Here is a 25,182-nt window from a genome sequence, read left to right as displayed (position 1 = left end):
GGACTGTGAGTTAGGACCCATCACCTACTGGACTGTGAATTAGGACCCACCACCTACTGGACTGTGAATTAGGATCCATCACCTACTGGTCTGTGAATTAGGACCCATCACCTACTGGACTGTGAGTTACGACCCATCACCTACTGGACTGTGAGTTAGGACCCATCACCTACTGGACTGTGAGTTAGGACCCATCACCTACTGGACTGTGAGTTAGGACCCACCACCTACTGCACTGTGAGTTAGGACCCACCACCTACTGGACTGTGAGTTAGGACCCATCACCTACTGGACTGTGAGTTAGGACCCACCACCTACTGGACTGTGAGTTAGGACCCATCACCTACTGGACTGTGAGTTAGGACCCATCACCTACTGGACTGTGAATTAGGACCCATCACCTACTGGACTGTGAGTTAGGACCCATCACCTACTGGACTGTGAGTTAGGACCCACCACCTCCTGGACTGTGAGTTAGGACCCATCACCTACTGGACTGTGAATTAGGACCCATCACCTACTGGACTGTGAATTAGGACCCATCACCTACTGGTCTGTGAGTTAGGACCCATCACCTACTGGACTGTGAGTTAGGACCCATCACCTACTGGACTGTGAGTTAGGACCCATCACCTACTGGACTGTGAGTTAGGACCCATCACCTACTGGACTGTGAATTAGGACCCATCACCTACTGGACTGTGAGTTAGGACCCACCACCTACTGGACTGTGAGTTAGGACCCACCACCTACTGGACTGTGAGTTAGGACCCACCACCTACTGGACTGTGAGTTAGGACCCACCACCTACTGGACTGTGAGTTAGGACCCATCACCTACTGGACTGTGAATTAGGACCCATCACCTACTGGACTGTGAGTTAGGACCCATCACCTACTGGACTGTGAGTTAGGACCCACCACCTCCTGGACTGTGAATTAGGACCCATCACCTAGTGGGAATATTTAGTTGCCGCATCAGGATGCAGAGCTTCTCCTAAAAAAGCTTTTGGTTCCTGCTTCACAGGCCTTTGAGAGTGAACTCAGAAGGCATGAGTCACTTGCTGGAGAGAACAGACACTATGTTTGAGTGGGTTTAATTCAGTCTGTAGATACAAGTCATTCTTTTCATTTCAAGGCACATGTGTATAGAAGTAAATCCTAGAAACCCACCATGAATATGTCGCCTTGCTAAATTTCAGTTCTAGCTCCTGATGAATAAGATGATCATCTAATGAAACTGATGAGAAGGGCAGGTGCTGAAGTGTTAGAACCTCCTGGCTGCCTAGGTCTCATCTGAGATTATTTTTGGCCACCTTGAAATCATAAAGTTTAACAATACAATACTGTATGGTTTCAGTGACAGCATCCAAGAGAAACATTGTTTTATTCACGATCACAGAGGCTGGGAGCTATAAAAAATGCCTTGAACGAGAGCACCTCTAGCCGGAACTTCGAGTTACTCCGAATCCCTTTAAAACCTCACCCGTTGTTTCCGAGCATTCCAGCGACAGACACCAAGCCTTGTATGTGAATGCCGTCTGTTCACCAAAGTCTTAGGCACCTCCGTGTGGACTTCAGAATTTGCTGCATTGACAGTTGAAATCCTTAGCCTCTTTGTGGGTTCCAGAATCAGAGATTTAAAATTTCTTGCATACCTTCTGGGAGTTCTAGCCAAGTATGCGCTGAGAGGTTTCCACTAGTGCAGATTCTGTCCAACATTCAGTTATCTGCAAAAAAGGATGCTTCTGAGCCAATTGGGCAAACGAAATGAAACTCCAGTACTAATCTAATGATACCTGCTGGTTTATTTAAATGATCTTTGTGTGAATATGTGCCATTTTGCACATCTCAGTGCCTCTGAAGGAGCTGTGGTACCTTGCTGTTGCCATGGCGGTATGTGTGTTTTGCTGAGATTCTCTAATTCTTTCCAACATAGGCCTCCTCGTCGTACCCAGCAGGGCACTGTTCTTACCGAAAGCAGTCCTCTAACAGATCCAGGGTGATTGGAGATGGACATCTCCAGCCACTGGGACTTGTACTTTGCCATAGAGCAGTCTAGAAAGCAGACATGTTTTAGAGACTTGAATTAAGAAAACGTACAGTCATTCAGAGGTTGGTGCCGGTGGTGGAAGGGATTTGAGAAATGATCTTAGCCTCCCAGTGAAGGAAAATCACAAGCTCTCTTCCAAGTGGATCCTGTAATAGCTGTGGGTGTGTGTTTCACGGGGCTGGATGCAGAGCCCGGTGTTCACGGTTTGTTTTTGTGATTCGGCTCTGGGATCAATTGGGTCCATAACGAGGCCAGGGTTATTTTTCTCTGCCAGTTTTCGTGGTCTGGGGGCCAGGCCCTCGTTTTGCAGGGGCGAGGAGCACGCTTAGCAGTGCAGCTGGAGAGCTTCAGGAGGCCCCTGTGACTGCTGAGCCAGGGGACATCTGAGCCCCCAGTGGTCCTGCTTGAAATCCAGTGAAGCAGATGCTTGGGGCATCTATTCTACTCAGGTGTTGTGCTAAATGCTTCCGGGGAGACACACAGGGTGTTATCTCAGCGAACACAGCCTCACCAGGGCTGGACGTGTGACAGTACTTGATGCCTGCCCTCAGAGAGCGCCAGGGGCATCGGGCTTTCCAGGAGTGGGGCCCAGCTTGGAGGTCAAAGGTCAGAGAGGCGTTAGGGAACAGATGGGCTGGGAAGATGATGGGCCTTAGAAACAGGGATGTTTTTGAAAATCAGGATTCAATGGCAGGAGGAACAAAGGCACCTGGTATGTCGTGGGAAGAGCAGAAAGCTCCATTTGGGATAGAAGTGGAGAAGTCACAGCTGGAAAGTGAGTCTGTGTCAGATTGCACAAGACCTTGAATGCCCAGTGGAATCTATAGTCCATTTGGTGGGGAGGAGAGGAGCCCTGGAGGCCACCGAGCCAGGCCATGGCATTTAGGGAGACGCCCATGGTGGCGAGGCACAGGGTCTGCCGGGACCAGGAGGAGGGCGCAGCGGGCAGGAGCAGGCTTCAGAGCTGAAGCCCCAGGACTGGGTGAGGTGGGCTGCCCAGGCCAAGGGGAGGCAACTGAGTTGGACGACACTGCAGGGCATTGAGTCGAGAATTCACTCTGGTTAATGATCCTGTGCAGGGACCTGACAGCTGCCTGAGAGACACTCAGCAAGACAGCCGCCTGGCACACTGTCACTTGAAACCTCTACTTCAGACACATCAGATAAAACAAAAGCAAGATGCTCCTTAGGATCCCCTGGGGGTTCAGCCAAGGATAAGCCAGACCCATTCATGACTATGGTTTTCTTTCCCAGAATAACCCCAGCAACAAATTGGTGAGCACGAGCAACACAGTCACGGCGGCCCACATCAAGAAGTTCACCTTCGTCTGCATGGCTCTGTCACTCACGGTAAGGACAGAGGCTCTCTCTTCTCTCTGTTTGTAAAGGGGCAAATTGCTATTTTGAAGGGGAAAATCTTATTTTCCACTGTGTAATGTGACGCTAGATTAATTAGCAACCTCTTCAATACATGTTCTTCAAATGTGAACGATTGTTATTCAAGGAGGCCCTTGAGTCTAGGAATAAAGGACCTACTTCTGGCGTTTCTCGGGACTTCTCAAATGCTGCAGAAAGGAAGAGGTTGCCTTTCATTGGAATAATACACTTGTCTCATAATACACTTGAAACATTTCCAGCCCACTTTTTAAACATCAAGTCAACTTTACAACCATCCCTGTCCCTTTTCCAAATTTAATCAGCATTATTGCAGTTTTCCCCAGTAAAAATTCCTTTCCACTTACGTTCGTGCTGACGTAGGCTACTCACTTGGCTGTCGTGTGCACACAGGCATTGAGCCCCTGTGAGAGCCCAGGCCCGTGTGCTGAGGATACAGCTGTGAGCCAGCATGTGTGGCACGTGTCAGCAGCAGAGCCTGTCGGTGTTTCTATGCACAACCTTCGGTAAACAACACACATCCTTCATCATGAAGCCCCTGTGTCTAATTCGGATGTGTCTGAACATTGATAACATTCAGTAAACATGGAGAAAATAGGTACAAGCTTTATAGTCCAAAGGACGTGGTAGATAATTTAAGGTTATTTAGAGCATTTATCAACAGTGGCAAAAAACCTACCATTTATAAACCACCTTCCGTTGGAGACTGTGCCCTTCAGGTTATAAAGATGAAGATGAGAAGTGGATAAAAAGAAATAAGGGCTTTTTGAACTCAGTTCTGTTTTCTGTGTTTATTGTTGTGACAACACATGTCCTATTAATCCTGTAGAAACTTGCATTCACATACACAGTAGAAGCATTTGCAGAAATGTCTGGATGTGTGCCGTTGTCACTGTCAGTAACTAACAAAGAGGACCTAAGACTGTGAAGGTGTTGGGTTGTGCCAATAATGGGAACATAGGGGCTGGGTCCTTCTTACCATCATCACAAGAACCTTGGAGTCTGATGAGCTCTGTTAAGGCCATTAAAATCAAGGACTGCCTACACGTTTAACCTTTAACGGACATTTTGAAAGCCTGAAACTTAATATTTGATCCGTTGATCCAACACCTAATTAGATAGTCCCAAGGGCAGTGTCCATCACAGAAGACCTCTGACACTGCCGAGTCATGACCTCGTGTCCTCAGCTGCCCTTGTCACCACCAACACAGCCCCTTTTGCCAGCCTGTCCCCGTGGAACATGGGGGCGTTGGGAACATCTCCCAGCACTGGCTCTCGGCAGAATTTCTGATAGCAATGCCTGTTCAAGCGGGCCCGGTTACCCGGGCAGCCCTGCTCCTCTCTTGCCGTGATTTCTCTCTGTGGTGTGCAAGTTTTTCCATAGTTCCCTAAAATATTAGCAAAACACTGAGCAACTTTGAAACCATTTATAAGAGCATTTTAGGCAGAACAGAGAGATTTCTGTTCCAGGAACAGACCTCAGCACTTGGAGACTGTGTTAAATGGTGGCAAGTCCAAGGTTGAACTGACTCTGCTGCCAGGCCCTGTGGCTTGGACCTCATCTGCATATAAAGCTGGCAGCTCCTGGTTGCCGCTGGCTCTGTGGTCCAGAGACTCACCTCCTCTCTCTTCTTTCACAATGTTTAACGTCTTCCCGCAGCTAGAGTTGAATCTGATGGAAAACTTGACCAGACTGGGCTTAAGGACATTCTCCTCTCTTTCAGTTCACAGGCAATAATTTGTACTTCTAAAAAAATTATTCTGCAGCAAGGTTACTTTGAAAGGATAATGACTTATAATCTGGGGAATTGCTTACATTTCCCAGGTAGAGGTTTTATTTATTATTCTAATCTTCTATCTAAAAACCATCTGTGACTTGAAGTATCTCAGGGTAAATTTTCACCTTCTAGAAATAGAGATTCAGAACCCTTTGTTGGAAAGGAACTTGGAGATGAACTAGTCAAAACCCATAATTTTTCAGAAAAGGAAATGATTCATACCGGAAAAGTGACTTGTCCAAGTATCCAGTAATAGAACCGGCTACAGCCCAGCCTTCAGGGTGTGCTCTCCGGGGTCCTGTCCTCTGAACCACACTATTCCCAGAGAGTAGGAACAAATATTGGCCCTTAGGCCTCCAGACTGGGGCACTTGCCACCATGCCTGCAATAGTGGTTTCTTGCCCATTAAAAACCATTGTATTTGAGTTTGTGGCTTAGGAAGGGTCTCACATACACCATCCTTATGATGATTCAATCAATTGATCCAACATCTTGGCTAAAGGAATTTTCACTGAAAGACACATAGAAAAAAATATAAAGGGAGAGTTTTCTTGTTTTCTTTTTTGAGACAGAGTCTTGCTCTGTTGCCCAGGCTGGAGTGCAGTGGTACAATCTTAGCTCACTGCAATCTCTGCCTCCCGGGTTCAAGTGATTCTCCTGCCTCAGCCCCCTGAGTAGCTGGGACTACAGGTGCCTGCCACCACACCCACCTGATTTTTGTATTTTTAGTAGAGATGGGGTTTTACCATATTGACCAGGCTGGTCTCGAACTCCTGACCTCAAGTATTCCTCCTGCCTCAGCCTCCCAAAGTGGTGGGATTACAGGTGTGAGCCACTGTGCCCAGCTGGAGACTTTTCTTTCTAAATTAAACATTAAGCTGCCTCTGTAATGAGTACACACCTGATTCTATCTCTTACTGTATTCATTCTTGTGTATCTCTTGCTGCTCTTGGGCTCCAAACTTCTTGTGGCAGGGTCTGCCATGTAGACTTTTATCTCCAGGGCTTAGCATTCTGCCTGACACTGAGAAAGGTCATGGTAACAGATTAATAAACACAGGAATCGACTAATTCTTAATTATAAGACAAGGGTCAGTAAGGTACCGACAGCATTCACCCTGGTGAGCAGCAGTCTTCTCCTTTATGCTCCGTTTATACTATTTTAAAAGCTTTTAAAAGGCCCTTAGTTTTCTAATCTACTTTCTTTTTCCTTGGCTTTGGGTTTGTGCCTTTTTTTAACTTTTTGTAGAGATGGGGTCTCATTGTGTTGCTCAGGCTGATGTCAAATTCCTGGCCTCCTAAAGTGCTGGGATTATAGGCATGAGCCACTGCACCTGGCCTGTTTCTGTTTTTTGAATTTTGAAACTTCTTAATGTCTCTGTAGCAGAGGTTGTTGAAACACTCGAGAGCAGCACACTTGGTGTTTCTTTCAGCGGATGATTCTGTGTGTGCAGTGGGAGCTGCGTGACAATTCCACAGCCCTCCACACATCACCCAATGTTAGCCTGCTTTCCCACACTCGGTTGCTTTGGGAAAATCAACTTTTGTCCCTGAGTCTTTGAGAAGAGCTAACCCCCAGGATCCTGCAGATGCTCAGTGACTCAGTGATTCAAAGGAAAACATACTGTCCAAAACCAAAATGCGTCCTTCCCTCAGAATAGGCCCCCTCTCTAGGCCCTGGCATTTGGAGTTCAACACCTGCCTTTGCCTGTGAAAAATACCACGGTGTCACTGTCGACTGTTAGTAAGAGGCTCATATTTCAGCATGCTACAATGATGTGTTCGTTTATTCCTATTATACATTTTCTATTTAAATGAGTCTCTGTCCTACTCCAGAAGTTGGTTCTGTCCTTATAGTCTTATCCAGTGGCTTTGTTGATCTCTCGGCATTAAGAAAAGCAGCGAATGTCTTCTGCCCAGTGTGGAAGAGGAGCTGAGGTCAGAGGAGTGTACAGTGGGAAAACAGAAGTGTTCGCGATTTTCGTTAGCATCTTGCTTTCATCTTTCAGAGCTGCGGTTAGGCGTGCTCGGCCGGAGGTTGACTGATTGATCTCTCTAAACCGTCTGATGGGCGTGAGGATGAGAAAAGGGGTACCTTTAGTTGACCAAAAGATTAGCTTCAAAACAGGAGAACTGTGAGATGAAACAGAATCCCGTTGATAGCAATGAGGAAGCAGACACAGTGCAAACCCAGGTTAGCAAGGTGCCTGCGGACTGACAAGCAGCTGTTTGGGGTGAAGGAAAGCAGAGTTCAAAAATATACCCAGCAGAAAGCCATTTGGAAGAACAGCTTCAGAGGGTCTGCTTTCACGTGGAAGCGTGCGGGGTTGCAGCCATGCAGGGGAGACTGCATCACAGCCTTGCCACGTGAGGTGCCTCTGCTGGTGCTGGAGTCAGGGCCAGTGGTCACCTTGCCCTGCGCCTTCCCGGACAGCTGCAGTCTCTGTCACTCACGTGACTGGCTGTGGAACACAGTGACAGTGAGTGTGACCTAAAAGGCCATGCTTCTCCAGGTAGACATTCCTGAAGCCACAGGCTGCGTCGGCAGTGAGCTCACAAGAGGGGAGCAGGCACCTCAGGGGAAGGCAGCTGGCAGTGCTGAACTTACAGAAACCCAGCCTCGTGCAAACCTCTAGGGCCTACCATGGTGCCCTCCTGGACTCTAGATGTGGGGATAAGATAGAAACCACTCCCCAGCATGGGCCGTATCTTCCAACTGTCCTTTCGGAGGGGAAGAAGTATCCCAGAAGAGAGGCGGACCTCCCGATCCCTGGATGCCAGGCCAGCTGGTGAAAGCCAACCCATCAGGCTGCTGAGTTTACCAGATTTGCCCATTTACCCAAAGTGTGACTTTTTAAACTATTTCTGAAGTTCATACCCAATCATATTTTAATACACAGAGAAGTTTTTAACAGCTTTGGATGCTTTTAAACGATTAGTTTCCATTGTGATTTCACAATGGCATTTTCAGAACATTTGGTGTTTCTCTTCTCAAGCTCCCTGCTGCTCTGCTTTGGGGAGTTAGTGCCAAGAGAGGGGGCCCCTCAGCTTCAGGAGACGTAGAGAAGAATCCATGCAAAGCCCAGGCTTGGCCTCTGCTAAGGCCTCCCCACACCCTTAGCACACAGTGGAAATGGGCATCACTCCAGATGGATCTTGGCAAGCAGAGCCAGCCGGGCACTTTTGTGCAGTGTACAACCTACATGACCATACCCAGCACCCCCGGGATGCCACACTCAGAGAAAGTCAGAGGAGGGGGAGAACAAGGATCAGGGAAAGGAGAGTGACTGAATGTCAGAGAGATGGAGTAGCATGAAGGTCAGAAGGAGAAGGAAGAGAGACCGGTCAGAAAAAGAGGGGAGGTGATGAGTCAGAGAAAGCTGGAGTGGATGGCAGAGGTGGGGGTACAGACAGACATGGAGAACGTGGAGGCCTCAGAGACCCTGGGGCCCTCCCAGCCCTTGGGGCCCTGCCAATCCTTCCAGTAAAAATTGCTATAAACTTTAGAAGAGTTTAAAGGAGACAAGATCTTAAAACTCAGATAAATTGTTGGTTGGCCAGATTGGTTATCCACTGGTTGATTTTTGGTGAGCTGACCTGTTTCAAGATGGCAGGTGTGGATGGGACTCTGTCCAGGGCTGGCCCCTCACACCCACGTTCCGATTACGCTGAGATCATGGGACTGTGTGGGGGGCCCCAGACTGTATCCACTGGCCCCCAAATGACTGCTTCCCTGGCTTCGACACATGGAGGCTGCTTGGTGTGGTGGGGGTGGGGAGCTGTTGCTGTCAGTTGAGGCAAAGAGAAGGAAGCCTGGCAGGGTGCCACGCTGGCACAGTGTGCCGGTCAAACCACATGGCCTCACGCAGTAGGGTGCAAGGGTATCTGAGGTCAGTGGCTGTTTATATTTAAGGATCTGGTTCTTTTTTAAAAATAAAGTTAAAATAGGTTTTTACTCTGGATCTTTCTGAGCCTTGTTTTTCGCAGACTCTGGGTGGTTAAAGGGAGACCGTGAACCTGCATCCAGCCCAGAACCTTCTATCTTGATTGTCATGGGTTGAATTGGCTTCACCAAACATTCTTACGTTAAAGTCCTAACCCCCAGTACCTCAGACTTTGGAAATAGGGTTAAAATGAGGATCCGGTAGGTGAGTAGGGTGGGACCCTAATCCCGTATGACTGGTGCCCTTTTTAGAGGAAGGAATTTGGGCACAGACGTGCACACAGGGGAAGCGCCGTGTGAATTTTGGGTTTAGCTGCCTCAGACCAGGAGCTACCAGAAGCCAGGGAAGGCCTGGAACAGACACTTCCCTAGCACCTTCAGAGGGCGTGTGGCTCTGCTCGCTCCTTGATTTCAGTCTCCAGAACTGTGGGACAGTAATTTTCTGTTGCTCAGAGTCACCCAGTTTGTGGTAGTTTTTTTTGGGTGCCTGGCAAGCTAGCAACTATGATTTCCGACAGGAAGGAGACTTCTTGTCACTTAAGGCCACATGGATTGATTAACCAGACTTCTTACTATTCAACTCACCTGTTTATTGTTTTTTTTTTTTAGATCCTCTCTCCTTTTGATTCATGAGACATCTCTATTATTTTATTTCCAGATTCTCCGTGTGAGTAGAGGATTTACTTAGAAATATAATACTTTTCATGCAGTGTGGCTCTGTGTCTACACTTTTTTATTTTAGTTTTTATTTTTTGTGGGTACCTAGTAAGTGGACATATTTATGGGGAACATGAGCTATTTTGATCCTGGCAGCCTGTGCCTGCATTTACCTGCTTAATGATGTCTTTGCCGAAGGTTTCTGTGGGGAAAGGGGTTGTTGACATCGTAGCATCTGATAGAAGTTCTAGGGCTAGATTCAGGTTACTTTGCTTCTTGTTTTCATTCTGCTTTTTATTCATCAAATAACACAGTACCCCTCAACAGTCTTTGCAGAGCCCAAGACTAACCTGTGCCACTACAAACATTCAAAAACTGAAATATTTTTCCAATTTTCAGGAAACAAAGTTGCCATTATTTTATTCATTTGTGTTTACCCCCCCAGATTGCCTCAAAATCTTGACCTCTTCTACTGTTTTCCACTTGAACCTTGCAAAGGGTAATCTGATTTGGCACAAAATTATAAAAATTACTCATTTCTCAGTTTAACATATCAATACACACCCCTGTTCTGCCAGGATCCCACATGGGGCCCACCACTTGAATGAGTTTGAAAGCAGCAGGGAAGACACCATGTTTATATCCTGGGCCTGCAGACACGCACTGCTTAACAGCCCGTCCAAGCCCGGAAGGAAGGGAAGTCCAGGCCCCGCGGATCCCTGCACCTGCCAGGCGCTGCCTGACCTGAGTCCCACCCTGCCCTGCTCTTTCGGTTTTCACTGCTGTGGAAGCAGAGATATCATAGGGAGAGGTCAGTCACAAACTGCCCTTCCACACAAACGGCAAAGTCACTCAGTAGGGCTTCACTGGTAGACTTTCACAATTAATACCTTATGATTCCCTGCAGCTTTTTTAAAAAATTGTTTTTATTAGTCTCAGCTTAAAGACAGGGTTCAGAAATCAGACATCAGCCTGAACAGGTACTTAGGCCAGACACTCCTGACACGGATGCGCCATCAACGTGGAGAAAGCAAGGACGTGGTGCCCCTGGCTTTTTGGCTTTCTGAGCCCAGCATGGCTCTGAGACACCCAGGGGTCCGCACACGAGCGCTTTCTCCACGGCCTGAAACTCCCGATGGCCTCCCATTCACTTGGGTACAGCAGGTAGGGAGCCCAGCAAAGCCCACGTGAATGATCTCAAAATACCTCAAAAATTACCAAATAGAGGTAATTACACGAAGCAGTGTGTGAAATGAGCACAGTGAGGACCTGAAACAGCTGATTAGCATGCTAAATGGCCATTTTGTAAGTTTAATGAAGTAAGACATCATTTGACACAAGAACAAAAGAAAACAATCAAAAAACACTCTGTTCACAGGAGAGACCTCACTGGCTTCCCTCTCCCGGAGCCCAGGTGTCTCCTGCACCTATGGGCAGCACGTGTAAAGTGCTCTTAGCCAATCTGTGGTCTTTGCTCAAAAGGGTCTTCATTTTCTCTTAAAGGGTCACTACTGTGTCCCCGGCTCTGGGTCACATGTCCCACTTTTTTGGGCACAGTAAGGTAAACAGTTTTGAATGGTGCCATGAAATTCTTCTAGGGTCTTTTTGTATCTTCTGAGCCCAGTGCTAGCCTTAAAAACCACAAAGCACTGCCAAGAAATGGCACATTTGGCAAACGACAGGGCCTCGAAACCTGCTCACTGTGAATCGGGTGCCAGACAGCTGCCAGTAGCCTATAGTCCTCCCTGGAGACGGCTCTTAACTGATGCGGCTAGAAGAATGAACTGATCGTTACCACAAAAGAAGTTTCCAGAGGGCTGGGGTGCACGCCCTGGAGCTGACACCACTCGTCTCTTACAAGTTCCCGCCTTTGAAACTGGAGGAGGGTTCAGATGCGGGGCTGCCTGTCGCGCCTGTGGCTCTCGTGACATCTGACTGCCCTGTCTGTGTCTGTTGATTTAAAGAGGGGAAAGGGATGGAGGCAGAGAGATTTAGGTGAAGCTGGAATTGGCTACATAGCTTAGTAGCTTGAACCAAGCCACAGGGCTTGGGTTCAAATCCCAGCTCCACCACTCATCAGCTGAGTGGCTTCAGGAAAGCCACTCAAAACAGCAAGCTTCAGTTTCCCCAGATAGCACGCAGAGATAATGAGAATTGCTCACCTTTTATGGCTTTAAAAGGAGTCAAAGCTTAGTGAAATGCCTGGCGTGTGCTACATGCAAAGAATGCCAGCTCTACTCTCAGCCACCAGCTCCACCACTGTGGCATCGGGTTGTCCCTAACACAAGGAAAGTGGGCTGCACGTGGACATAAGTGGCTCAGCGTATCTTTTATGCCAAGGAATCATTTTATGAGTTTTGTATATATCTATATACATCAAATTTTTGTGAGTTTTGGTGGGTGGGTGAAGGTGTTTTTTTAAAAGCCAGTCTCTTGATTGGCAGATTTACACACACCTTCAATAGACAGACCCTGTCACAGACATAACTCTTGGGTGCACCATTTTTCTCCCCGGGGAAGCTCTTTGGGTGACCCATCACCCCTTGCTATTTACAGCCTCCCAACCCCAGGCGCAGATGGTGCTCCCCGAGCCCCATCTTCTTGCTAATGCAGAGATGCCAGTTCCCCAGCAAGCTGCAGTGAACACAAACAGAGGGGAATGAGTAGGTCGAGTCCTCTGACTAGACACCTGATAGAACTGCAGACACCACCACACGGTAGAAAATGCCAGTAAGCACCGATTTTAAGTTGCCCCTGGGCCTGGGAAGCACGATTACGTTTTGAAGTCCTGGGGTGAGAAAGAATACCCGCGTGTCCGCAGAAACCTGTGTCCTGTGGGGGACACGTGATGCTTCCTGAGGACCCCTCACAACCCCTGTTGGCATGACACTCACGCAGCTCCCTCGTCTCTCCCCACATTGCCTTGTCCCACACAGGTGTGGCCGTATGCATTGCCAAAATCATGGAACGCCTAGGCAGTAGAGCAGAACACGTCAGCCCGTCAGTTTCACTAATGCCGCCTAAGGCTATATCTACTTTTTAAATTAGCCACCTGGCACTGTTCTCAGGATAAACACGAGACCCATAAGACCCAGTCGAGGACTGGGCCCTTCTAGAATCCATCCTTAGGATTTCCAGCCTCGAGGCTCCCAGCCTCTTCCTGATTCTCTAAGCTGATGAGTTCATGCTGGGAGCCTTGCACGGTTTTACGGTTATCTCAGAATGCTTTGCTCCCTCTTGTCAATGTCGGTCTTCAGATCCCACTTGTCTGGGTTTGCTCATCCTGGCTAGTTTTGGGGTGACCCTCCTGGATAGAGAAGGCAGACGGAGATCAGGGGTTTGGAAGGTGCCCCCGGCCCCTGGCAGCTCTTTCCCTTCTCCTTTCTTTCTCATGGCACATTTTTTACAGCTCTTTTTCTTGATCTGAGCACCTTTACTCACTCAGAGTGCTTGGGCTTTCTCCTCCCGACCTTGCTCTTATGGAGGTTAGGACACATTGCTTGGTACCACCGTAGACCCTGCCGTAGACACCACACCTTTGTGCACCAGGCCGCCCCTCAGCCTGCGTCTCCCTCGTAGCCATGGCCGACTCGGAAATGATGAAGATCCTCGGGAAATGAGTCCTCTTGGTAGACACCCATCCGCCCACAGCCTTTCCCCACAGTCCTTCACCTCCGGCCGCTGCCCCCGGGGGACGACATGGCCTTTCATGCCCGTGTTGGGCCACCTCTCCAGCTCCCCATGCAGCGGCGTCTCCTCACTCTGTGCTTTGCATTGGTGGCTGCTGCGTTGGCCTGGAGTGCCTCGTCGGGCTTCTTGGCAGGCAGGTGCTTCCTTATCAACCTCTCCCTGGCACAGACAGGTGCCCCTTCTACACTCCTGGCACCCGCTTCTTGCTGGCAAGTATGTTGGGCACATCTGCACTACACATCAGCCCCATCCTTGAGGCTGTGAGCCCTTCAAGGTAGACTCTGCATGGGGCATGCCGGGACCTGGGTAAGAGGGACCTGCAGTTGGCAGGTGAAGGCATGGATGCATGTGTTGCTGTCCCCAGTACCCACTTCCACACCTGGGGACCATGAGGCCTTCGGATGCCTTCCTTCCGTTTTCCTCCTCGTGGCCTGTATTCTGGTTGTTGGGACAGAATTTGTCTTCTGAGAGTTTTTCAGCCTCTTTTAGAATCTCTGGTGCTGTTAGATCATATTCGCCTCTTTTCTGTAAGTTTTGAAATCTGTTTTCCTTAATTCCTTTAAAAAAAATGTCCCTGATTCCTGTGAATTCGAAGAGGTCATGGCCACTCTCTTCGTCAGGAGCCCCCTCTCCATTGCCTGTGAGGATGGTCCCCTCCAGCGAGGCTGTGAGCCCGCCCTGCTCCGGCATCCATGGGGGAGAAACTTTGTCTGGGAGGGATTAGGTTGGTGCTGCCAGAGAGGAGAGTGGCTTAGTGGCCCGGTCAGGTCCCCTCCTCGCATGCTGTTTCTGTATCATCCCAGCACAGATCACGGCATAGCTGGCAGCTTCTGTTGGGCCTCACTGCCTGCTGGAGGGAAGGAAGTGGGTGCCATCCCAGAGCAGGGGGCTGCTGCGGAACTGAGGATAAAGGCATTTAGTATTTAAAACATCTTCATCCTAAAGCTTCAGAACTTCAGGCCGCAGAGAAAGCAACTCAGGAGGGAAAGAAAGCAAACAGCGGCAGCATCAGGGAAGGAAGCAGCCTGAAAATCCACTCTGTCAGAGTCTTTCTCTCGGACACACTGAGCTAACCCCTCTCCATGCGCTTGCTGGGAAGCACCATTCCCAAAGCTAGAAACCAGAATTCTGGCCCCGCCCCTCTTCTCCCCACCAGAGCCTGCCCCACCATTGCAAGGTGGCAGGTCTCAGGCGGTGTCAGTGTTTACTGTGCCCTCATCCCAGTGGAACACAGGCTCGGCCCCCTCTGCTTGGAAGGTCTGCACAGCTTGTCCAAGGCACAGCTGGCAGATCGAGGGAGAGGCACAGGGAAAGGGAACGCCTAGAAGTCAGAGGTTTGGGGTCCTGTTTGGCACTGCCTCTCGCATCCTCAATTTCCTCAATTAGAAGACTTTTTTTTTTATCATTTCAGGGCCAGTTTTGCACCCCTCAGGTCAGGATGGGCTCCTCCCCTCCTGTTTTTCCTACTGTTCATGTGTGATGGAGAGGGCCTTCTGTGCCCTGGTGAGCCTGACCTGCTCCTGTCTCACCACTGCTTGGGCTAGCGCCCCAAGGATTCCTTCTTCTTGGTCGCACACCGTTAGTTGTAACTGCATCTCAGTAAAGCGTGTTAGTTCTGAGTCCTCTCGTCATGTGCCAGAAGGCAGCAGAATCTGAGCTTGCAGTAAAAATCGCCACCCAACAGGCCTTTGTCTGGCTGGCGCTGTGCTCCAGGTTAGAAGTTCGGTTCATGAGAATGACCCCATCTCACCTTCCTGTGGCAGCCTTCCCGAAAGCCATAGCTGTCACTCAGCCCTCCTGGGTGGATCCTAAAGGCCATATTCCAGCCATGGTACCATGCTGACCCTTTGTCTGGAACAAAGACCGCCTGTTTGAGGCTTTGTTAATGCTGGGCCACCCCACCCCCACGCCATGAGGTGGAGACTGCCACCCATTGTTCCCGGCTCCACTGGAAGAAAATGCCTCTCTTGTGCATGGGGGATGAAGAAAGAACCAAAGGTGAATTAATGGAATTCAACACTTTCCCATTTGGTGCCCCTCACAGCACCCATGGGCCGGAATGGTTTAGCAGCGTAGGACATCTCAGAAACGGAGAAAGCAGGGTTCTGCGGCCCCAAGGCCTGGATTGAAGTCTTGCCCCTGCCCCTTTACCAGCCGGTGATCTGGGGCAAGTTATACAGTACCTGTAGGCCCTACGTCCTCCTCAACTAATAAGACATCTGTCTGGGGAGCGTGTGAAGATGATACGGAATCACGTAAGGAGCGCTCTTGGCACAGAGTGACTGGTGAGAGTGAGTTCCTTTGCACTGAACCTCTGCTTCCCGCCGCACTTCTCTCTGGAAGCTGCAGGAATCCAGAATTTGCTCTTTATGTCAGCACGTATAGCAGATTTGATTTGAGGGGTTGATTGGTTTGTTTGGGGGGAATTTAGGCGAGATGAAGGCAATAAAGGCTAGTCCCCAAAACTCTACCTAAGCCCTCATAATAAGACACCAGGGCAGATGCACACGTGTCATTTAAACAACGAGCAAATGAACAAGCAGAGCGTGCTTATTCCCAGTGTTTTTAAATTTTGTTTTAATTGTAGAAAAATACACATAAAATGTACCATCCTCACCATTTTGAAAGGGACAGTGAAGTCCATTCACATTGTCATTGCCATCTGCCCGTAACCGGGTTGCAAAACTGAAACTCTATACCCTTTAAACAGTAACTCTCCATGTTCCCTTCCCCCAGCCCCAAACAAGCTCCAAGTTGACTATTAATAGTCAAGAAGAAGGAAAGGCTAAACAGAAGCTGGAGTGTGGAACTTTCTCAATAGTCTTTAGATCTGTGAGAAAAACCAGGAAAGGATTAAACCTGCAGAGAAAAGGAATGGAGGTGGACAACCCTCTGCAGGCTTGGTGCATGGCGCCCCCTGCTGTTTGAGATATGTCGTTTCTTTCCACCAATACAGCGTTACTAGGAATTAGAAAGCTGTCTTAGATCTGAAAGACACATTGCTTTCATGCAGCATGTGCATTTGGCAATTTCATTAAACCTAGATGATAGCAGGGATGATTTAGTTTTCATATTCTTAAAAAAGATGGTGATAAAACTACATCTGAAAATGTTGATTTTTTTTTTTACCATGAATATGCTGTAACAGTTGATGGTTGTGTCAACTCCCTTATGGAAATAGTCAAGGCAGATTTATAATTATTATTATGATTATCAACAAACTACATGGAGTGCATTAAATTCTACGTAAACACGTTGTAATATGCTTTTCTAAGCTCCTTAGCTTAGAGAACCAAGCTCTGTTTCAGTAATAGATGTCATTTACTGTCACCTATTGTAAATTGTTGTGGTTTGCTACCCCTATGTCAGCCAACTAGAACTTTTGCTAGCCTGCCCGTATGTAAAAAAGTCCTTCCCGTGTCCCCACTGTCTGTGATGGTAATAATCGTCATTCCTCCTATGAGGTTCCCTACTTTCTCCCACTGGGCACGACGCAGACGTGGAAGCGTCCCTCTCTCCCGTGGTCCCCTCACGTGCTGTCCTGGGAACAGGTGGCTTTTCACCTTTCTGAGGTCAGGTCAGCCAAATTCCAAGAGCCCATTCCTTCTGGCAGTGGCTACTGGTGTGTGCCCCTTAAGCGCCAATCGCCACAAATGGGAGTCATTGGCTACGTTCACACATTGCTGCTTTCGGCATCTTCACCCTGGTAAAATGGCACTGTTTTTCCTTCTAAACTGGGAATATGAGAGTGTGACTTGTTGGAATTTGCGTTGTCCCATTTGGGACTTATCAAGTAGTGCAAACATCAGGAACAGTCCTAGAGAGGCCCCGTCTAGCTCATGGGCAGCTCACGAGTAAGGCGGAAACCCCATGAGGACAGGGCAGCCACGCCCGCAGCCTCCAGCCTCCCTCCGCTCCCTCTTCCCTGGCTCCTCTTTCACAGTCTACATTGGTTCTTCTCCCATCCCCACCAGTCTGAGCCCTTGCCAGCTCTCACCTGGATGTTCACAGTAGCCTTGACGAAGATCCTTGATTCTGCCCTTCCCCACCTTGCCCTGAGTGAGGCTGCCTTAGTGTCAATCTGATCTTGCCTCTTCTCCACCCACAACCTGCCATGGCTCTCATGTCCCTCCAAGTGAAAGCCAGAGTCGTGACCGTGACCTGTGAAACCTTTCCTGAACTGTCCTCCTTCCTTACACGCGTGCAGCTGGTGCAATCTGACGCTGAGAACCCAAAGGCCAAACAGTGTTCCTTAAGGCTGCATCAGCTGTCTCTGGAAAGTCACGCAAGACAGCATGTGTGTTGTCTAATATCGTCCTGCCCTGTGCTGGCCCCTCCACCCCTAAGTATATCAGATCAGTGTGCCTTCCTCATGGGGTGACGTGGGACACGGTTTCTCAAGACGCTGGCTGTGAAAACCAAGCCGACCGCCACTTTCTGAAAGCTGCCCCTCCTGCAAGACAAGACTTCTCACATTCCTGTCCCAAGCACATTTGAAGTTTGACAGTATCTGTGAAGACATCTACAGGGGTCTGTTTTATTTAAAAATGTTTTTCTGATAAAAAGAATACACGTTCTTTGTGGAAGGCACGGAGAAGTACAAAAAGGAAAATCAGTCCTAATCTCACCACCTCCAGAGGACTCCACTGCTAGTGTTTTATTAGAATACGGTCCTGGGAACTTTCTGGAATACTTATAGCTGACATCCGCGGATCACGTGCGGTGTGCCGGTGCTGGAAAAGTGTTCTGTGCTCTCAGGCATGGGATTCGCAGACTAGTACTGGAGGTCTGGTCCGTGACGGGGTAAGAAGCTGGCACCGGAATGTGAATAACTTGACCACCAGGCATGCTGTTCAGTTCGGCTGGTGTTGATTGGATGGTAAGATTTTCTTCATGAAGGAAGCCAGGCATCAATTTACTTTATGGAGTCAGCTGCTTATGGCAGTGTGGGCCGGTCCACAGTTGGCAGACTGGCACTCTAGGCAGCTCAGTTCCACACACCGTCCCTGTGAAGGAAACACCATCCCCATTTCAAAGAAGGGTCTCAAGGCTGGGGTGCTCAAGGAGCTCGCCTAGAGACAACAGAGACACAGCTGGGTGGGAGCGCCAGCCTGGCAGTCAGGCGCCGGTGCCAAGCCCGAACCTCCTCTTCACACTCCGTGTTGCCGAGGGCTTAACCACTGGCTTCCCGGTGGGGACTTCAACACAATTAAACGTATCCTGAACCTTTTTATTGGAAGTAAAAGCACCAAATAAAAATGATGCCCAGGGCCAATGATTTGTATTCAAAACAGCTGCATGGTTTTACTTTTTCTAAGTGCAGGGGATAAGAATCTCTCATGTACTGCTAATTCTGATTATTCAGGGTAATGGAGAAGCCTTTGTGAGTCCTTCAAAATGTGGTTAAGAGTTTATGGAAATGAAGTCAAGACCTGAGCGCTTGGCAGTGTGCCCTCGTGGGTAGAGTTCTCTAGGGACTCACAGAAATGGCTGTCCCACTGTGGCTGGTTTGCATGTTTCTTAGTTCAAGTGCTGAAGGGGACAACTGGCTTCTTCAGATCCCAGTTCCAAATTCTTTGGAAAGAGACTCAGATTGTCCCCAGGGCAGCTCAGGGACCATGCATGGCCCACTCTGCCAGTGAGGAAGCAGGTCTTGGTTCAAATCCCCCTTCCGTGGTTCTTAGCTTAGAAAACCAAGCTGTTTCAGACTGTAGCGTAGTGAGAACCAGAGAGAACACTCTCTGTAAGGTTGGTGGCTTCCTTCATCACCTCTGCACTCTCTTGAGGGACCTGAATATGTGGTCAAAGTTTTTCATGACTTAGCTCAGTGATACACAGATTTAGAAATAAAGGTTGAGTATTGCCCCAAGACGGAATGACGGTATACAGTTAAGGCCTGCTCAAAAATGTTAAATTACTCATTGATCTGAGTCATCATCAGCGTTAGACTCAAACAAATCATCCCTGGAAACTGTGACTGTGGCTCACATGCTGACTGGAAACTGTATTTTAAAGCTTGTGAATAAAAAAGCTGCAACCCAGTGGTGGTTAGTTTCTAAAGAGCTTAATATGATTCAAGAAAAGAGGAAGTCCACCCCTTGATCATGCAGAATAAGAGACTGAGAGGGGACTACGCTCTACTAGACATGAATGTGTCCTGGGCTGCACGTAAGCATTTCAGAGTTCAAAGCAGACACTGCATGATTAATGGTTGGTCCTCAGAAAAAGAATCACAGTCTGCCGAATAACAGAGAAGTGGATTATGAGTCGTTGTCATCATCATCTTCTTCTTTTTTTAAATTTTTTGTTTATTGCATTTTAGGTTTTGGGATACATGTGAAGAACATGCAAGATTGTTGCATAGGTACACACATGGCAGTGTAATGTGCTGCCTTCCTCCCCATCACTTATATCTGGCATTTCTCCCCATGCTATCTCTCCCCAACTCCCCACCCCACACTGTCCCTCTCCTGTTTCCCCCCGACAGACCCCAGTGTGTAGTGCTCCCCTCCCTGTGTCCATGTGTTCTCATTGTTCAACACCCGCCTATGAGTGAGAACATGCGGTGTTTGATTTTCTGTTCTTGTGTCAGTTTGCTGAGAATGATGGTTTCCAGGTTCATCCATGTCCCTACAAAGGACACAAACTCATCGTTTTTTATGGCTGCATAGTATTCCATGGTGTATATGTGCCACATTTTCCCTGTCTAGTATCATTGATGGGCATTTGGGTTGGTTCCAGGTCTTTGCTATTGTAAACAGTGCTGCAATGAACATTCATGTGCATGTGTCCTCATAGTAGAATGATTTATAATCCTTTGGATATATACCCAGTAATGGGATTGCTGGTTCAAATGGAATTTCTATGTCTAGGTCCTTGAGGAATCACCACACTGTCTTCCACAATGGTTGAACTAATTAACACTCCCACCAACAGTGTAAAAGTGTTCCTATTTCTCCACATCTTCTCCAGCATCTGTTGTCTCCAGATTTTTTAATGATCGCCATTCTAACTGGCATGAGTTGGTATCTCAATGTAGTTTTGATTTGCATTTCTCTAATGACCAGTGGTTATGAGCATTTTTTCATATGTTTGTTGGCCTCATCTATGTCTTCTTTTGTAAAGTGTCTGTTCATGTCCTTTGCCCACTTTTGAATGGGCTTGTTTGTTTTTTTCTTGTAAATCTGTTTTAGTTCTTTGTAGATTCTGGATATCAGCCCTTTTATCGGATGGGTAGATTGCAAAAATTTGTTCCCATTCTGTTGGTTGCCGATTCACTCTAATGACTGTTTCTTTTGCCGTGCAGAAACTGTGGAGCTTGATTAGGTCCCATTTGTCTATTTTGGCTTTTGTTACCAATGCTTTTGGTGTTTTGGTCATGAAGTCCTTGCCTACGCCTATGTCCTGAATTGTTTTGCCTAGGTTTTCTTCTAGGGTTTTTTATGGTGTTAGGTCTTATGTTTAAGTCTTTAATCCATCTGGAGTTAATTTTAGTATAAGGTATCAGGAAGGGGTCCAGTTTCTGCTTTCTGCACATGGCTAGCCAGTTTTCCCAACACCATTTATTAAACAGGGACTCCTTTCCCCATTGCTTGTTTTTGTCAGGTTTGTCAAAGATCAGATGGTTGTAGATGTGTGGTGTTGCCTCTGAGGCCTCTGTTCTGTTCCATTGGTCTATATCTCTGTTTTGGTACCAGTACTGTGCTGTTTTGATTACTGTAGACTTGTAGTATAGTTTAAAGTCCGGTAGTGTGATGCCTTCTGCTTTGTATTTTTTGCTTAGAATTGACTTGGCTATGCGGGCTCTCTTTTGGTTCCATATGAAATTTAAGGTGGTTTTTTCCAGTTCTGTGAAGAAGGTCATTGGTAGCTTGATGGGGATAGCATTGAATCTGTAAATTACTTTGGGTAGTATGGCCATTTTCACGATATTGATTCTTCCTAACCATGAACATGGAATGTTTCTCCATCTGTTTGTGTCCTCTCTTATTTCGTTGAGCAGTGGTTTGTAGTTCTCCTTGAAGAGGTCCTTTACATCCTTTGTTAGTTGTATTCCCAGGTATTTTATTCTCTTTGTAGCAATTGTGAATGGCAGTTCCTTCTTGATGTGACTCTCTTTAAGTCTGTTATTGGTGTATAGGAATGCTTGTGATTTTTGCACATTAATTTTGTATCCTGAGACTTTGCTGAAGTTGCTTATCAGTTTCAGGAGATTTTGGGCTGAGGCGATGGGGTCTTCTAGATATACAATCATGTCATCTGCAAATAGAGACAATTTGACTTCTTCCTTTCCTATTCGAATACCCTTTATTTCTTTTTCTTGCCTGATTGCTCTGGCTAGAACTTCCAATACTATATTGAATAGGAGTGGTGAGAGAGGGCATTCTTGTCTAGTGCCAGATTTCAAAGGGAATGCTTCCAGTTTTTGCCCATTCAGTATGATATTGGCTGTTGGTTTGTCATAAATAGCTTTTATTATTTTGAGATACGTTCCATTGATACCTAGTTTATTGAGGGTTTTTAGCATAAAGGGCTGTTGAATTTTGTCAAAGCTTTCTCTGCATCTATTGAGATAATCATGTGGTTTTTGTCTTTGGTTCTGTTTATGTGGTGAATTACGTTTATAGACTTGCATATGTTGAACCAGCCTTGCATCCCCGGGATGAAGCCTACTCGATCATGGTGGATAAGCTTTTTGATGTGCTGTTGCAATCTGCTTGCCAGTATTTTATTGAAGATTTTTGCATCTATATTCATCATGGATATTGGCCTGAAGTTTTCTTTTCTTGTTGAGTCTCTGCCGGGTTTTGGTGTCAGGATGATGTTGGTCTCATAAAATGATTTGGGGAGGATTCCCTCTTTTTGGATTGTTTGGAATAGTTTCAGAAGGAATGGTACCAGCTCCTCTTTCTATGTCTGGTAGAATTTGACTGTGAACCCATCTGGACCTGGGCTTTTTTTGGGTGGTAGGCTCTTAATTGCTGCCTCGACTTCAGACCTTGTTATTGGTCTATTCAGGGTTTTGGCTTCTTCCTGGTTTAGGCTTGGGAGGATGCAAGTGTCCAGGAATTTATCCATTTCTTCCAGGTTTACTAGTTTATGTGCATAGAGATGTTTGTAATAATCTCTGATGATGGTTTGTATTTCTGTGGAATCTGTGGTGATTTCCCCTTTATCATTTTTTATTGCATCTATTTGATTATTCTCTCTTTTCTTTTTTATTAATCTGGCTAGTGGTCTATTTTGTTGATCTTTTCAAAAAACCAGTTCCTGGATTTATTGATTTTTTTGAAGGATTTTCTGTGTCTCTATCTCCTTCAGTTCTGCTCTGATCTTAGTTACTTCTTGTCTTCTGCTAGCTTTTGAGTTTTTTTTATCTTGCTCCTCTAGCTCTTTCAATTTTGATGATAGCGTGTCAATTTTAGATCTTTCCTTGCTTCTCGTGTGTGCATTTATTGCTATATATTTTCCTCTAGACACTGCTTTAAATGTGTCCCAGAGATTCTGGTATGTTGTGTCTTCATTCTTGTTGGTTTCGAAGAACATCTTTATTTCTGCCTTTATTTCATTGTTTATCCAGTCAACATTCAAGAGCCAGTTGTTCAGTTTCCATGAAGCTGTGCGGTTCTGAGTTAGTTTCTGAATTCTGAGTTCTAACTTGATTGCACTGTGGTCTGAGAGACTGTTTGTTATGATTTCCATTCTTTTGCATTTGCTGAGGAGTGATTTACTTTCAATTATGTGGTCAATTTTAGAGTAGGTGTGTCGTGGTGCTGAGAAGAATGTATATTCTGTGGATTTAGGGTGGAGAGTTCTGTAAATGTCTATTAGGTTTGCTTGTTCCAGGTCTGAGTTCAAGTCCTGGATATCCTTGTTAATTTTCTGTCTCGTTGATCTGTCTAATATTGACAATCGGGTGTTAAAGTATCCCATTGTTATTGTGTGGGAGTCTAAGTCTCTTTGTAAGTCACTAAGAACTTGCTTTATGTATCTGGGTGCTCCTGTATTGGGTGCATATATATTTAGGATTGTTAGCTCTTCTTGTTGCATTGATCCTTTTACCATTATGTAATGTCCTTCTTTGTCTCTTTTGATCTTTGTTGCTTTAAAGTCTATTTTATCTGAGATGAGAGTTGCAACTCCTGCTTTTTTTTGCTCTCCATTTGCTTGGTAAATCTTCCTCCATCCCTTTATTTTGAGCCTTTTTGTATCCTTGCACATAAGATGGGTTTCCTGGATACAGTGCACCTGTGGGTTTTGGCTTTTTATCCAATTTGCCAGTCTGTGTCTTTTAATTGGGGCATTTAGCCCATTTACATTTAGGGTTAATATTGTTATGTGTGAATTTGATCCTGCCATTTTGATGCTAGCTGGCTATTTTGCCTGTTAGTTCATGCAGTTTCTTCATTGTGTTGATGCTCTTTACCATTTGGTATATTTTTGGAGTGGCTGATACTGGTTGTTCCTTTCTGTGTTTAGTGCCTCTTTCAGGAGCTCTTGTAAAGCAGGCCTGGTGGTGATGAAATCTCTGAGTACTTGCTTGTTCGTAAAGGATTTTATTTTTCCTTCACTTATGAAGCTTAGTTTGGCTGGATATGAAATTCTGGGTTGAAAGTTCTTTTCTTTAAGGATGTTGAATATTGGCCCCCACTCTCTTCTGGCTTGTAGGGTTTCTGCTGAGAGATCTGCTGTGAGTCTGATGGGCTTCCCTTTGTGTGTAACCCAACCTTTCTTTCTGGCTGCCCTTAGCATTTTCTCCTTCATTTCAATCCTGGTGAATATGACAATTATGTGCCTTGGGGTTGCTCTTCTTGAGGAATATCTTTATGGTGTTCTCTGTATTTCCTGGACTTGAATATGAGCCTGCCTTGCTAGGTTGGGGAAGTTTTCCTGGATAATATCTTGAAGAGTATTTTCCAGGTTGAATTGATTCTCTCTGTCACATTCAGGTACACCTATCAAACATAGATTAGGTCTTTTCACATAGTCCCATATTTCTCAGAGACTTTGTTCATTCCTTTTTACACTTTTTTCTAATCTTGCCTTCTCGTTTTATTTCATTGAGTTGATCTTCAACCTCTGATATCCTTTCTTCTGCTTGGTCAATTTGGCTGTTGAAACTTGTGCATGCTTCACGAAGTTCTCGTGTTGTGTTTTTCAGTTCCATCAATTCACTTATATTCCTCTCTAAGTTGTTTATTCTCGTTAGCATTTCATCAAATCTTTTTTCAAGGTTCTTAGTTTCTTTGCATTGGGTTAGAACATGTTCTTTTAGCTCACAGAAGTTTCTTATTACCTACCTTCTGAAGCCTGATTCTGTCAATTCATCACATTCATTCTCCATCCAGTCTTGTTCCCTTGCTGATGAGGAGTTGTGATCCCTTGTGGGAGGAGAGGTGTTCTGATTTCGGGTGTTTTCATCCTTTTTGCACTGGTTTCTTCCCATCTTTGTGGATTTATCCACGTGTCGTCTTTGTAGTTGTTGACTTTCAGATTGGGTCTCTGAGTGGACATCCAGTTTGTCGATGATGAAGTTATTATGTTTCTTAGTCTTCCTCCTACCAGTCAGGCCCCTCTGCTGTAGGACTGCTGAGGTCCACTCCAGGCCCTGCTTGACTGGGGATCACCTGCAGCAGCTGCAGAACACTAAGGGTTGCTGCCAGTTTCT

General features: G+C 46.6%; 1 protein-coding gene across 1 annotated transcript in view; it reads left to right on the top strand.

Annotated features, from left to right (window-relative positions):
- Positions 1-25,182, top strand: part of ANKH (ANKH inorganic pyrophosphate transport regulator) — a 174,202-nt gene that overhangs the window by 128,724 nt on the left and 20,296 nt on the right. Inside the window, exon 8 of the mRNA XM_012475254.3 lies at positions 3,307-3,402. Coding sequence (XP_012330677.1) covers positions 3,307-3,402 — 96 coding nt within the window. The remainder of the gene's footprint in view (positions 1-3,306; positions 3,403-25,182) is intronic.

Source organism: Aotus nancymaae, unplaced genomic scaffold (genome assembly GCF_030222135.1).
Source record: "Aotus nancymaae isolate 86718 unplaced genomic scaffold, 86718_ANA_hifiasm-v0.15.2.pri h1tg000014l, whole genome shotgun sequence".
Taxonomy (NCBI): Eukaryota; Metazoa; Chordata; class Mammalia; order Primates; family Aotidae; genus Aotus; species Aotus nancymaae.
The sequence above is the reverse complement of the archived record's forward strand: the minus strand, read 5'-3'. Positions and strand labels throughout refer to the sequence as shown.